This window comes from Cryptomeria japonica, chromosome 5 (genome assembly GCF_030272615.1).
Source record: "Cryptomeria japonica chromosome 5, Sugi_1.0, whole genome shotgun sequence".
In the NCBI taxonomy this organism is placed as follows: Eukaryota; Viridiplantae; Streptophyta; class Pinopsida; order Cupressales; family Cupressaceae; genus Cryptomeria; species Cryptomeria japonica.
Window position 1 is genome coordinate 701248429 of NC_081409.1, and position 15966 is coordinate 701264394.

Genomic DNA, 15966 nt, shown 5'->3' on the forward strand with positions numbered 1-15966 from the left:
TACTCTTGAGTAACCAATTCTTATTGATGAAGTTCATATAGGTATGAGGATCATCTTCGTAGATAGACCTAGCTCCTTCCAAGCTCTTATAGATCATATCTCTCGGCTCCGGGAGATGAAAGGCTTCACTTATAGCTTCTTTTGAAAGATAGGCTAGGACAGTTCCATCCTCGGCTACGATTGTCCTTGAATGTGAATCATAGTGCCTGGCACATTCGATCATTAGCTCGTGACATCTAACTGCGGTAGGGAAGCCTGCGGCCTTGATTATGCCGCTCTCAATTATCTTCTTGGCTATGGGTGATGGCTTGCCGATGTAAGGTGCTTCTCGAAACTTCTTCATATTGAAGTTCCCTAAGTTGGTGTCTTCAATATTGCTCCATTTGGACACGATCCTGCTCTCCAAATCATCGTTCTTTTGATCTTCTTTGATGAGAGCCTGTCGGGTAGCAGATCCACTTGCCTTGTGGGTCGCCATTTGCTACCTACAAAAAAAGGCTTAAGTTAGGTTTAAGTGTAGAATCTTAGCTAGGGGACTTGAGATTCCTTAAAAGATAAAACCTAAAACATTAAGAATTTTCAATTAGGCATCACCTAGAAATTAAAGAAGACCTCACCTTAAGAAAATTTAAAATAGAAACTTTGAATCAAATCTGCAATACCTTGCCCAAAAAATCAGATTATACGCTTTACCTTTGAATTCTACTTATCAATTTGAAAAGAGGGATAAAAAATAGAGATTTCTGCTGGATTTGCCCTCCTTCCAAGTGGTATTCAAATGGTTTGGAAAGTCCTTGATCTACACTTCAGGTTCGCCTTTGTTGATCCAGCCCTTAATCGGCCTTTATGGATCAGAAATTCGCCTTCTTATTGCAATCTGCTCTTCTACTTCTGCTCCTAAAATTCGCTTTAGGAAAAACACAAATGAATGAATGATTAAAGCTTGTCAAACCTTCCTCCCTTTATATTGCGATTTCCTCATTTCCTCAAGAGGCCGACCTCTTAGAGAAACAAATAAAATTTAAAAAATCATCCTCAAGGTGGCCGACCTAGCCATAAGGCTTTAAAAAAAATATAATTGGGTGGCAAAGGATGAAGTTTTTAATTTTAAGGCTTAAAAAATCAATTTACACATTTAACAAGTGTCTAATTTAGGCGGATTTGCATTACTTATCCAAATGAGATTTGATTAGCAATTAATGAGAGGGAAATGAGTCTTGAATGTGGCTTAATTTGTGAATCTCTTGAAGAGGCATACACAAGCCTAGGAGATATTGATGTTTCTCTAATGTTTGCCACTTCTCTCCATTTTTTATTATTCCACCATGTTGATCCTTCTTCTAATGTTCTTGCCATTATGAGCTTTGCCTTCAACCAAGGTGAAAAATTAGGATTACTAAGGACTTCACCCTGGACCCTTTGGAAGGGTCAGGAGCGATTTCTATGATTAGGCCCACGTTGTATCACTTCTTCACTCTGAATCGCTCCTCAAGGTAAGTATATGCTAGGCTTAGCTCTTCCAAAGCCTAGGGATTCATTTTTTATTATCCATCATGAGTGAATTAGGTGATCTTGAGAATTTCGCTCTGGACCCTTCCAAAGGGTCCAGAGCGAAATTCATCCCTTAGCTCAAAATCCTTACTTCTTGAACTCATAACCTATTCAAATGCATGCTTATGGCAATATTTAAACCCAATTCACCTTGATCAATGTTTTGGCTTAACACAAACTTTAAGGAAAAATGATATTTTGTGAATTTCGCTCTGGACCCTTTGGAAGGGTTAGGAGCGAAATTCCTTCCTTGCTTGTTTTGTCTTACTTAGCTCCATTCTTCTCACTTTGTTCTTCTTTGACTCTCTCATTTGGATCCATCTCTCCACCTAACAACATCTGCTTGACCCCCAAAAGGCCTGAAAGGGGAAATTCGCTCAAAATGATGGCCAGGGACAGGACCTATTTAGGATTTTGCTTTGGACCCTTTGGAAGGGTCAAGAGTGAAATTCTAGTTTTAGCTCAAAATCTTCATTTTTGGTGGCCAAAGTCCATTCAAGGGCAATCCTAGGGGCATCTCCCAACTTATGTCATCTTGATCAAGACTTGTTTTGACACAAATTTTGTAAGATAGAATAGGTTTTAGGATTTTCGCTCTGGACCCTTTGGAAGGGTCAAGAGCGAAATCCTTGTTCTTGAGCTCATTCCTTCATTCTTCCACTTCAATTTACCTCAAAGGTCAAAGAAACGTTACTCCATTCCTCTCTAGGCTATAAAAACCAAAATTTTGACTTGTTTTGAAGGGGAAATAGGTGATCATAGGAATTTCACTCTGGACCCTTTGGAAGGGTTAGGAGCGAAATCCTAGTTTTTGCTCAATTCCTTCACATTTGTTGATTACTAGCAACTCAAAGTCATGCCCAAGGACATCTCCAATCCTAGTTCACCCTGACCCACACTTGTCTTGGCATAAATTTGAGAGAAAAGAGAGGTTTTGGGGAATTTCGCTGTGGACCCTTTCGAAGGGTCAGGAGCGAAATTCACACTCTAGGCTTGATATTTCATCTTTTCAACTCCAATATTCTTTGTAAGGCAAAAATACATCATTCTACGCCCAAGGAACAAGGTTGGTAGCCTAAGCAAGGAAGCAAATGAGGTTAATGAAGAATTTTGCTCTGGACCCTTTGAAAGGATTAGGAGCGAAATTCATCCCCTAGGCAAAATCTTCATCTTTTAATGCTTTCAATCACTTCCCAAGGCAAGAACATATCAATCCACCTTCCAACATGCCTTTGAAACTAAGAACTTGGCCAAAACAAGGAAGAAAATGAGGTCTAGGGGATTTTCGCTTTGGACCCTTTGGAAGGGTCAGGAGCGAAACCCTCATTCTTGGTTGATTTTCAACTTCATTCATCCAATTCTCCCTCAAACTTGATCAATTTCAGGCTCCTTTCACCATAATCAAGGCCATAGTTTTAAAACTCGTGGACTCGGCATGGACTCCCCACGAACTCGTGAGTCCATGGGAGGCACGAGTCGACTCGTGAGGCGAGTCCATCTGAAAGACTCGCAAGTCTTTTGCAAGGACTCGCGCGACCCAGAAAAAACGTCATGCAAGCTTTAAAAATGAGTTTTTTAAATTTTTTTGCCTTCATTTGGCATAATTGAGGGAGTGAATTATCTCATGAAGGGTTTTTTTGCCAATAGAAAAATAACACCTGACGCCTATATAAAATAATAAAAGTACTTTTGGCCTCGCGGAGCGCTACCCCTCGACCCCAACTTGGGGGCGCTGCCCCCAAACCCCCGTCGAAAAATATAGGGGGAAACTGCGCTGATGGAAGTAGTGAAAATTTAACCTCTGAGTCTGATTAGGCTCCATATAACAACATAATTAGCATTGAAGAAATCTGGGTATTTAGATTTAGTATTTCAAATTTCAAATATTGCACGTTTGTAGATCATATGACATGTGTAATGTTTCAATTATGGCTGTTATGTTCTCTAAATGCATTAATTTATTTATGTTTTTTTTTTGTAAAACTACGGTTTTTTTTTTTGCTGAGTCTTTCGTGAGTCTTTCACGAGTCCGAGTCCGAGTCCAAATTTTTGGTTTGCTAAGTTCGTGGCGAGCCCGATTTTTTAAACTTTAATCAAGGCAATCCACCATCAAACTAGCTCAAGACAAGGTCAACCTAGGGCTTAAGGCAAAAAAGAAGGTCAAATTGAGGATTTCGCTTTGGACCCTTTGGAAGGGTCAGGAGCGAAATTCTCTCTTTAGGCTTCAGGATATAACTCTTTAGGCTTCTCTTGATCATCCTCCATTCTAAGTTTGCATTCACTTCAAGGTTTTGTGAAGAAAGAAGGGTCTTGAATGAATTTCGCTTTGGACCCTTTGGAAGGGTCAGGAGCGAAATTCTTGTCTTGGTCAAAAATCCTTCACTCTTTCACATTCTATCACTTCAAAAGGCAAAGATACATCATTTACCCCCACCATGTCCAAGGAACAAGACTTTTAGTACAAACAAAGAGGAAAAAGGTCTCTTCTAAGAATTTCGCTCTGGACCCTTTGGAAGGGTCAGGAGCGAAATTCTAGTTTTGCTTGATTTCCTACCTCTTTCATCCAATCCATCTTCAAAATTTGGTCAAATTGGCTCTCCTCTAGCCTCATCCAAGTCCATTTGCCATCCACTTGGCTCCAAAGTCTTCATTTTCAATGCCTTAGGCCAAAATTGAGGGTCAAATGAGGATTTCGCTATGGACCCTTTGGAAGGGTCCAGAGCGAAATCCTAGTTTTGAGCTAATCTTTCACCTCTTTTCTCCTTTTCATGTCTTGGAGACACTTTGTTAGGCTTTCTTCCATCATGATCATGCAAATTTGCTCTTCAAGTTGACATATAACTCAAGGTTTTTTGAAAAATAGGGTTTTACATGAATTTCGCTCTGGACCCTTTGGAAGGGTCAGGAGCGAAATTCACCCTTAGGCCATGATCCTGACTTCATTTTTCTCATTTCCTCATTCAAACAAGTGCTTTTACTTTCCTTCAAGCCTAGGAATGGGCTAGCTCAGAGTTTGTGTCAAGATGGAGTGTCTTGTGGAGGAATTCACTCTGGACCCTTTGGAAGGGTCAGGAGCAAAATCCTAGTCTTGGCATGATTTCCTCTAAGATTGACTTGACTTTACCTCCAGACTCATCCCTTGATGCATAACTTATCCGTTTCCTTGCCAATTCGATCAACAATTCTTAAAATCGCCTCCTGAATCTTCACTTTGCCACTGGCTCTGTTTAATCGACTCTGACTCGACAGAAGACAAGACTTTGACTTGAAAACCAACAACCCTGACCTATCTTGACTTATGACTTTTATCCCTTTTGCACAATTTATCCATTTTCCATCTCCTGAAAGGCAAGACCCTTCTCAGATAACACTAGGGTTCAAGGCAAACAACATATGACTTCCCCAAGCCCAGGTTAAATTTAGCTCTGAAAGAAACCCTGGATGAGCTTTTCGAAGGAAACCCTAATCTACCCAGCCCAGGCGACCACTAACTCACTCAAAACACACAGCAAGCAGAGAAAAAACCTAGCTAAGGGAAAGCAAAACCCAAGAAAAAAGAGGGGGTCCCCATCCTGATGGGGTGATGTGTGAAATGGTCACAACACATCCATAATTGTCATACATTCACTTAATCATATATGCCTCTACTTAATTTTATGTGCACATATTCCTACGGTCCTACCAACAATTTAAACAAGGGTCTGTTGAGGTTGAGGAGATCCAACACCAACCACTATATGTCACAAGGCATATTTAGAACATTCTAGAGATTCGAGTTGTTGAAGGTAAGTTAAATAATAAATATGTTTCACTTTAGTAAACTTTTAATTTTTTTTTTTGTTTTGATTTTCAAATAGTTTGTTGAGGCTTGTTTTACATCCAACACAATTGTGATAAGATGACTTGTGAAGGTTTGTGTGGCACTTTCTAACATGGTAATCAGCCCAAATTGGTCAAAATGGAGGCAATCTAACACTACAAGGGCAATAAGGTTAAGAAAATGACCCTAGATGACGTTTGGTGGGATCATGTTGAGTATCTCCTTAATTTCACTGAGCCCATATTAAGCATGATCCATTACACTAACACGGATAGGCTCTATTCGAGTGAGGTAATGATGGCATTGACTTAATGATTGAGAAGATGAAAGTCATCATAAATGCAAAAGAGCAAGATCCTGAAGAAAAATTCTTCAAAGAACTACACCAAATCATTGTAGAGAGATGGAACAAAATGACCACTCTGTTGCATCTTCTTGCCTTTGCATTGAGTTCCACATAGTATAGTTCTCAGCTTCTTTCTATTACCGCAAGAGTTGCTCCATGTAAAGATCATAAAGTTGCTCTAGGGTACCAAGGCAACACTTTGTAGACTCTTTGTTGATTGTAACAAGCAGGATGTAGTGAGGACTGAGTTCATGGGTTTTGCATGCTCCAATGCATGTGGTCTTGATGCTCTTTGGGACAAGTATATGGTCAATGCTCACAGTTGATGGTACTTCCATGGCGAAACATACACACACCTACAACATCTTGCAATCAAAACTTTATCACCTCTTAAAAAAAATTAATAATAATAATTTTATAATTTAAGTTGTTAAATTTTGTAACACTTAAATCTAGTTTTGTTTTAATTGGTTGCTGGTTAATCTGCATCTGAGAGGAATTGGAGCACATACTCCTTCATCCACTCAATAAAGTGCAATAGACTACAGCCAAAAAAGGCAAAGGACTTGGTGTTTGTGCATTCAAACTTGCAGCTCCTTACTCACAAGCAAAGTGGCTACAAAGAAGGGGAGATAAAGAAGTGGGACGTAGAGCCAGAGAGTATAGACTTGGATGCTTCTAGTACCCACTTTGTTGCACTTAATGCCAGTGCCAGTGCCAGTGCCAATGGCATTATTTGTGGTTCTTCTGATTTACCACAACATAGATCATCTAATATAGATGATGATGATATTTTTGATGACCCATGTGATATTTGATCAATGATGGCTAGTTGTAGACACTTGACATTATTATTTTTTAACCTTATTGTGGTCTATTTTGCTATGTTATTTGACTATTAAAATGGTGGTGTATCTTGAACTTAATTACTGCTGCAAATATGTATATATTTTTTTATTTTTATATGTTTTTGTACGGACAAAACCAACTTCAAACCTAACCCCAAAAATATTTTGAGCAAACCCACAAACCAAACCTTCAAACCCAAACCTGAACCAGTAACTTAGCTGTTCATATATAGCATCTCTGAGTTCGACCTGAGCATCTATAGGTTTCTTACTACTTTCTACCTTGGTCTGAATATTATTATTCCATTCAAGGGCTACTACCTTCCAGTGTAAGGAACCCTCCCTTTCCAATATATACAAACTGATAGAATACATTGGCAGCTGAGAAGAGTTGGTAAGTCTTATGAGATGAAATGCAGAGACTTAGCACAAGTGACTTTCAGCAAACATTGTCCATAGATGGATATCATTTGGAATCCCTCATCAATCTTGGTATTCTATGGCTCACCATTTCAGGACTCTAACCAGCTCAATCAACAAACAAACAGAAATTATGTCTAAAAAAATTTTATCATTTTTGGCCTTTAGCTTATTTATCCGATAGGTCTTCTTCTTACAGTTTCTACCAAGAGGCTTCTTTGAGTCAATTGTTTTCTTTTAATATTTATTCCAATAAGAATATTTGACCCATAGGTATTTTATTATTTCTGTTCATAGGCTTTGATCAATATGTCCTAATTTGATACTCATGTTTGCAGGCAATATATTGATATCAATGCCTGTAGTGTTAAAAACAAATAACCTTTTTCTAAGCCAAAGACATCTATTATAATATTCAGGGGGACATTTGTCAAGGAAACACAGTTCGTTTTTCTCCCAACATTGAGAGATACCATCATTAACAATTAGAAAATTTTGAGATTCAAAATAATGCTCTAGAACATATCATAATAGTAGTCATATGTAAGTGATGACAAATCTTTGTCTTACTCTGACCAGCTTCAAATATCAATTCAAGACTTCCTTCCCTTGTGCCTAGTTCAATTGTTTTCCTCAATTTCTTTGAAAGCATTATCATATAATAGACCAAAACAAAAAACTGAAGTGCTTGACGAGACACAACCAATAACAACATAGAGGCTATACTAGAGTTCTCTTCCCAAATAAATAAGAAGGGATAGAATGTCAACCTTGATGTCTACAGAGAGAAAGATAATATATTTCCTAAAAAAATCTATTATAGTTTACAAACAAATGAAGGTTATGCAAAAATAGAAAACCTGCTTATTTACAAAAATGATTCCTGACTTGGGTGTATCCACTTGCAGCAAAGAGGCCAGAATATCAAGCTTTTCATCCTTCTGGTATGTCTGCATAAAATCCCCAGTTAGAACATCAGTTCTCACCAATAAATTGTGAAGGAAACATGCTTCTGTATGGAAGGAATACTTGCACAGATAGCATTATATGAAAAACTAAATTTCTTCTTTCTCTAGTTGAAATTTCTGAACAGTTGAATGAAAGGTGATAGATCAGTGGACACTTCCGTAATCTTCATATGATATAAAGAAGAAAAGAAAAGGAGAGAAGCCAACTTAAACAATCTCAAATAAAGCCATGATGACATGATGAGAATTAAGGATGTCGCATGTCTTATAAATAAAACTGCACTTACAATATATCTATGAGAGAGACGTGAAGGCATTGGCTCAATCGGGTGAACATGAACATGAACCACATCTCTCTGCAAGATACATTCGTAGACACAAAAATGTCAAGAAATCCTAGAACAATGCCAATTGGCCTAGATGACTTAAACAGAAGTTTGACAAATTAAAAATGTGTATTGAGGAATCAAACCTTAGTCCATTTTTGCTGAATGCAATTGTCAATAAACTGTCTGTGTTGTGGAATTGATGCACTTGCAAAGATTGTCTGGCGATTATTAATAGATGTGTAAGATGTTAGGAGTTTACGAAGCAAGTATGTTTGCTTTGCAGCACCAAATATCGAATCAACCTACAAATCATAAACCAGTTTTCCATCAGATCTCCTAAACACTAGACAGTCACTAATAAACATCTACTTCAGGACAATTTGATTTGCAGAACCAATTAATTAATCAACCTAAAAATCAAAAATAGTTTTGAATCAGAATTCTTAACCTCTAGACAGTCAAAATAATAAACATGTACTAGCAATCAGCATTACCAAGCATATAGTTCGTGCTATAGAAAAGTAATCAATAATGGCATATCAAATTTGTTTGAGGACATATTTCTTCAGTCAATTATAAAAATCACAACTTCCATAGAAAAATCTTATGTTTACAACAGTTATATTTGAACTAAGTTGGCTTTAATAATCAGATTCTGACCTTTAAACACACTCCCATGTATCCAAGAATTACTCTATAAGTACCAATGCTACTTTCTCCCTCTTTCTATCTGACCAAATTTTATGTTTATAAATAAAAGATGTTTCTGTCAAGCAGACCCACCAGAGACATCTAGGTCAGTACTCTTAAGTGGCATTAAACCATAAACACATCTTTTTGATGGCCCTAAAGAACCCTGCCTTTACCTCAACATCTTGTATGAGTGTAACTTTTCCAGGCCTTTGCTTATACCACTTGGGGTTCAATGCATAGGAAACCATGTGCAAAGGAGCCTTGCGCTTCTCCCATCTATAATGAATGATTGGCTGAATGTGCTCATTGTAGAATGCTAATGTGGGGTCCTCTCGCATGACAACCCTCATTTGGTCAAACTTAGTATCAATGCACTCCTATAGGTCTCTAAGGCTAGGTGCATTGGCATCCCCATATCTAACGACCTAGAGCACTGGAGCAATGATGGAGACTATATATTTTGCATCATCCCAAAAAGCATCACTCTTCACTACATCCTTCACCATCTTCCACTACTTTGTCTTGGACTCAGGACATCGATTGCATATTGCTTTCATAACCATTAGTTGCAAAGCCTCTTGCAACTCAAGTATTCTCTCCAAGAGAATGAAATAGGATGCTTATCTAGTCTCGACAGGTTTTAAGAACTCCTTAGAGAAGCTCTTGAAGAGTGCATGTTAAGTGTGGTGGTTCCAAATAAACATCTGCACATCTTTAGCATCATTGACCACTACTTTGATCCAATCAATCTTTCCCATGTTCTTGAGTGCATTATTCATGGCATGTACTCAAGGAGTCCACCAAATATGTCTATAAGCTGTCTCAATTAATTTCGTTGCAGCTTGGCACACATGGGCCGCATCTATCAATACTTGGACTACATTTTGTGGCCCAACCTCTTCAATAGCATTCTTGAGGATCTAATACTGAAATTCAACATCTTTGTAATGCCCTAAACAATCAAATGCCTTAAAGAAAATATGCACACTCTATACATGTAACCGTGATATTGATGAGTGAACGATGCCTAATGTTCGTCCACCCATCCATGACTATGCTACATCCACTTGTCACGCGACATTCCTTCATTTTCTCCATTAACACATTTATCTTGGAATAGTTCTTATCCAAGATTAAGGTCTTCAATTTTGTCTCCCGTAGTAGCACATATGATGATCCTCCCCTTGCTCCCATCATCATCAAATCCTATAATAAGGAGATTGAGCCGCATGGAATGGAATGCCATTGGCAAAGAAACATTTTCCAATGGCATCATCTATGATTCTATATCATCCTTCAATTGCACATTGAATAATTTAGCTATTGGGTTACCACTGCTAGCATCACTTATCAACTTGTGTTTCCCCCTAGCCTCTATTGCATAGGCCCTTGAAGAAGAAGTAGAACTATGTGGCTGGTCCTAATTACCCTACGACCTATGAGACAAAGAAGCAGATACAAGTGCAACTTTATTGTCTTCACTAACACCCCATAGCTTATATATCTCAACTTTATATTTCAGGTTTGTCAATTTCCCCAAAAAATTATATGCTTCAACACTTTTTCCTCAAATATGAAGGAGCTCAGCACTAACTTTGGTGATTCTGCCAAAAGATTCAAGGTCACAAAAGTGACACTTTCACAACCTTGTTGCCCCTGATGTCCCAAGCTTGCTCAATAATTTTGTTGCAAATTGTTTCAAAGGAGGCTTATAATCACAAGGACCCTTAGCATCCTATGCCAATAATGTGGAGGGCCAAATAATACTTGTAGCTACACTTGCGATGGAACTAGCAGTTTGGGTTTCATCCTCATGGTCACCCTTCCCATCTCATCCTCAGGTGCATAATCAGATTTGATACTTTCATTGTGAACCTCAATCTCATCCTCACTCATGCCATGAGAACTCAATGTGACACTTTAATAAACAATATAAAATTAATAATTTTATAATTCTAAAATTAGAATTCAAACTGTGCCTGCAACAAATGCAAAGGATTAAGACACAAGATTTTGTTTTTGTTTTTCTTACTTCAGATTGCACGAAGTGCAAAAGCAAAGGATACACAGATAAAATTAAGTTGTTCTTAATCTTTGTCAATCAAGGATCTCGCTTTTGCTTTTCTTACTTCATGTCACACAAAGTGTAGAAGCAGAGGATATACAAAAGTTTCAACCTAGTTTGACAAACTTGAAAATAAATTATAAATTTCAATGTTGAATCTTGATGACAATATGAACAACAAACAATGAACCATGAATCATTGACATGCACCTGCATCCATGTCTGTGAATTATGAATCAATAAAATTTAAGTTTAGTTATGAAACTAAAATAAAAAAAAATAAAAAAATAAAAAACTAGTCATAAAAATCTAGCTTATGCTTGAAAAAACCTTCCAGCCTGATGTATAATCCCTCTTCTTCCCCTTCTTCTTGCTCCTCCTCACCCCTCTTGCACTTGCAGCACTTCAATCACACTCTTTCACTTCTTCACTCACTCTCTTGCTCCTCTTCAACCTTGTTGAAATCAATTTGTGATAAAAATGAAGAATTCAGAGTGTTAAATAGAGTTTAAGAGGCATTGGTGGGGCCCATTGGCCATAATGGTTCGGCTCTGGACTTTGCTTTCAAGGATTTTTTTAAAAAAAAGTTGTTTTCTTGCACTTTTTACCCTGTTCGCCGTGGGAGATGCCTAGGCATTCTCAAGATGATCAAGAGATGCCTGAATTTCCCTAGGATGTTCTGAGGACGTCCCAGTGGTGGCGGGGACGTCTCCCTAGTGTTCCCATGTCTCAAGGACTGGGAGACATTCCCATCCCCAAAATGTCTGGATTTTGAGGGGGGACGCATCCCCATAGTTCACTGTCAAGCAGTTAAAGAAAAATTACAGAAAGAAAAAAATGGCAAATACTTTATCTCAAATTAATGAGAAAACCAGTCGAGAATCATTCTAGGATAGAATGATAATGTCTCATACATAATTTCTCAAGTTCCTACTTGCTGGAAATAATATGCAGATAAAGTATTGTTCCTACTTCAAATGGTAGTGCTACAATGTAGCTTATGCTTCAATTAGTGTGGATTTGTTGTCTGAAATGAGACATCATTTTCAGTTTAAAAAAACAAGGAATTTTACCCAGGAAACCCCAGTGCAGAGAAAGCTGAATTGGAAGAGTCAACAAATTACTACCGTCCTTCACATTAGGCAATCACAGAGAGTGTAATTGGATTGTTGTTACTTCTTAGTACTTACAGTGATCCACTACTGCTTAATTTCCTCTCTAATTTCTGTTACCTCACAGACTCGTCATATTACATACAATGAATTTCACTTTCAAATCACTTCCAACTATCATGTCTCTAGAACTACCCTTTGTTTCTTATACAAATGTTGGAAGTGTTCTTTTGTATGGAAATGATCCTTACAATTTCTTGGTCGGTTTCTGAACTTCTTGATACTTTTAATGAGAAACACTAGTTTAAAGAGACACAAGCACCACCATTGGTGACACAAAATGCAATTGCCACTGAACTTTCATGACTGCTAATAGCTGCAGGACCACCACTGCCACACATATACCCATTTTCACTGGTTCTTCTTATCTTTGAGTCTAGGGCCCTTTTCACCCTAGAACTTTGTTATTGTAAAGAATGAACCTACAGTCTGATTGTTCCTATCTTAAAAAATGAAAAGAATGAACTTGAATTTTGGAATTGATGACAGGAATTAGAAGGGGCAAAAAAGGTAGTCACACTCCATATGTTTATCATTAATTATTTAATGAAAATATCTTAGGTTTCAAATAAGCAATTTTTGCATCTATAATTATACCTAGAACCCAGCTAATAAACAAAAATACACACAGTTATTGTCAATTTATATCAATATCACAACCTGACAATATCTCTAAATATTAAGTTTCTGCACTAGTGAAAGCACAATTCTTTTTCACATCCTTTTTGCACTAAAACAGTCAACATAGCTTAGTCAATTGTCACCTAAAAAGATGAATATTGATATTTTTTAATAATTTGTATTGTGTCCTCCTGGTTGAAATTTAAATCACTCTTGTAGGCAATTTCACATTTATATTAGTTCCAAGTATTTGCTACAATATCATGCTAGGGTACAATAAGCAAGTTAATTCATAAGCCTCCATTACGTTTTAAAAGACTATGTGGACCTAGTAAGCAAGTTCCAATCTTCTGTCAAAAGGTTCTCTGTATGTATTTGATATTGGTAAATTTGTCTTCATTGTTTGTTCATCTATCTACAATTTATTAATCACTTTCTTGAAATTAGGTTACCAAAATACCAAGCTTTCTGTAACAATCAGAGCCTCCAATTATTTTTCATGTGCCATTTTCAATGACACGGTTCTGTATGCACTTCCATTTTATGTTGTGTATTCAATGATATTATGCGAAAGCCCCCAAACAAAGAAGTTGTATACTTGAGAATATATATGCATGGAAGTCCATACTCATCATGAAGTTCAAGTTAGGCAGGAGCAACAGATCACATTTTGAAAACAAACTTTTTCAGAACCTAAATATTTGCTAATCCTCAAGGACCTTGACTACAATGACCTTCATAATTTCATCCTGTTGACAAAAAAACCAATATCTTGAGATGAATATAACTATCAGCTTGATGACAAAAAATACACTGTTTGAGCCAACATAATTTAGAATGTTCTTAGAAAAAACATCTTAAAACTGAGCTTATTATCTAACACTCAAATACCTCGTCAGTAACAAGAACCTTGATTGCATCCAGCTTCAAAATTTCCTTCTCAAGCAATTGACATAAGCAACCTAATGTTGCAACCATAATTTGTGGGGGTTCTGCCTGCATTAAAAAATTATAAATAAACATTTTATGAAAAATGATGCCTGCATTGCCATATTCAGTTCTCACTTAGTTCATAGCTTAGACCAGATTGTGTAATTCTTTAAATAAGATGAAAAACAGTTTATAAAAAGGAAAATATACAAATCTACTCAAGACAGAACTAACAAGGAGCTAAGCATGAGGATATTACAGATACTTGGTATAACAAGAAAAAGATCTGAAATACAGCATAGTAATTTGTCCTAGACTCTTAATTGTTTTTATATAGAGAGAGAACAATAGGCATAGCTTCAGAAGACGATTTAAACAGTACCCAGAGTGAAACAAAGATAACAGTAAAAACAAGACAAAATGTGACTAGAGAACATCAATATTCTATATTTACTGATCAAACAGAGACAGGGGATCCCTGGAGCTACTGCAAGAGCCAGTAGAAGTTTCTTTCCCGAGTGTATGCATCCAGTCACAGGCAGGACATTCTAGCTAACATCAATGAATCCAATGTAGAGCATTGATGCAATTTGTTTCCTAGATTGAGCATGCTTTGACACTTGTTTAGTCGTGTGTGATATCTACATTCTGGAATTATAGTGGTGCTTTACTGGGTCTCTGTACAGAATACCTTCAATCACTCATACAATTCTGCTAGTATTGACCACAGACAACAAGAAAGTCATTTCTTTTGCAACCAGATGCATCATACAGTTTTGTTTCATAAGGGTGATGGGCCTGTTTTTCTTAAAATCTTTGGGTATTCCAACCATTGTTATCTCTGAGATTTTCAGTACATTAACCATAGCAAACGTGTTGTGAGGATTCTGGAAAAGGTTGATCAACAATATGACAGCCAAATCCACCTTGAGCTTCAAAAACATGACCAACCGACTTTTTCAGATTTTACCTGTGTTGTAAATAGTTATGGATTGAAAAGGTGTTTGGCAGAGGGGTGATCTAGCTTGCAGAGAGAAAACCTAAGGCATGCAAATAAGATGGTTTTGATCCCCAGTGTGCCATTTTTTAGAGAAAGCTAATCAAGGTTCTTCAGCACTACAATAGCTCATTTGTTCTTCTACATTATATGTTGATGGATGCGGTTTCTTAGTAAGCTGTTGTTTGGCCATGAAAGAGAGACAATGTGCAATGTCCTAAACTAATTCATACAAATTAATCATGCCCAGAAAGCCTCTAACTATAGAGATTTCTTTTTACTATTTTCATGAAACACATACATGTAAAATTGTAAATGCAGGGCAACTAACTAATACAACTCGCTAAGAAAACACCCAGCATGCACTTTTAAACGCTGAAGCATCCTTAACACACATGCAGTCATGCCACTGACTATCCTACGCATCCTTGAATCTCTGCATAAACCTTAAGTATCCGGCAACATGTATTCTCCTGAGGGTTTCATCACCAAGAGGACCAGATTTATGCCAAGGGTTTCATCCTCAAGCCCCAAGCAAACTGCTGTAGCAGTGTTACTTTCCTGTGGCTGAATTAGATTTTTTGGGTTTCGAATTTCAAAAGATGATTTCTCTTTCCCTTCAGTAGTATTCAATAAGCCTAGCCCCCAGTGATCCCCAATCATATGAAATCAGCCCCACAAACTGTGGCACTAACTGACCACTAATTTCATCAATCAGAGTTAGCTAACTAAAGAACAACTCCCCTCAAATTGCAAGCAACTAACTCCCTCAATCATAGATGATAGGGGTTAACTGGCTGGAACTGAAACAATCTTTTCTGACTTTAGGCATAACCACTTATTACACTAACATACTCAACTACCTTAATCCAACCGAAAGACACAAAGAATCAGTCACCTTAACCTATTATACAACACTTCCTATTATCCAATCTTATGCTCTGGTGATAGGAGACACAATTGGTGCTTCATATCACAAGGGGACATTACAAATCTGCCCTTCCCTGAATTGCTTGCCTAGAATCAATGCATTGCTGGATGTTTGAAAATCTTTGGTATCTCCCTTAAATGTGTTTGACTTATGTCTAAAGAGTGATGAAATCTTGTAAGATTCAACAAATGAATCACATTTTGCAGCCTTATCAAAACCAGAAGAACCATCAACATAATCTGAAGGAAAGACTTTGGGAGCATTATTAATATTTA

The 15966-nt window shown here is 37.3% G+C and overlaps 1 protein-coding gene and 1 long non-coding RNA gene across 10 annotated transcripts in view; one reads left to right on the top strand and one right to left on the bottom strand.

Annotated features, from left to right (window-relative positions):
* Positions 1-15966, top strand: part of LOC131070667 (uncharacterized) — a 121404-nt gene that overhangs the window by 93258 nt on the left and 12180 nt on the right. The window lies entirely within an intron of this gene.
* The window catches only part of LOC131070665 (DEAD-box ATP-dependent RNA helicase 58, chloroplastic), a 95424-nt gene that overhangs the window by 60102 nt on the left and 19356 nt on the right, over positions 1-15966 (bottom strand). For all 6 annotated transcript variants that reach the window (XM_058006251.2, XM_058006250.2, XM_059221641.1 and 3 more), the window contains 4 exons: positions 13725-13829; positions 8426-8584; positions 8241-8309; positions 7846-7935 (listed from right to left, as the gene is read on the bottom strand). In XM_058006251.2, the coding sequence (XP_057862234.2) occupies positions 7846-7935; positions 8241-8309; positions 8426-8584; positions 13725-13829 (423 nt within the window). The remainder of the gene's footprint in view (positions 1-7845; positions 7936-8240; positions 8310-8425; positions 8585-13724; positions 13830-15966) is intronic.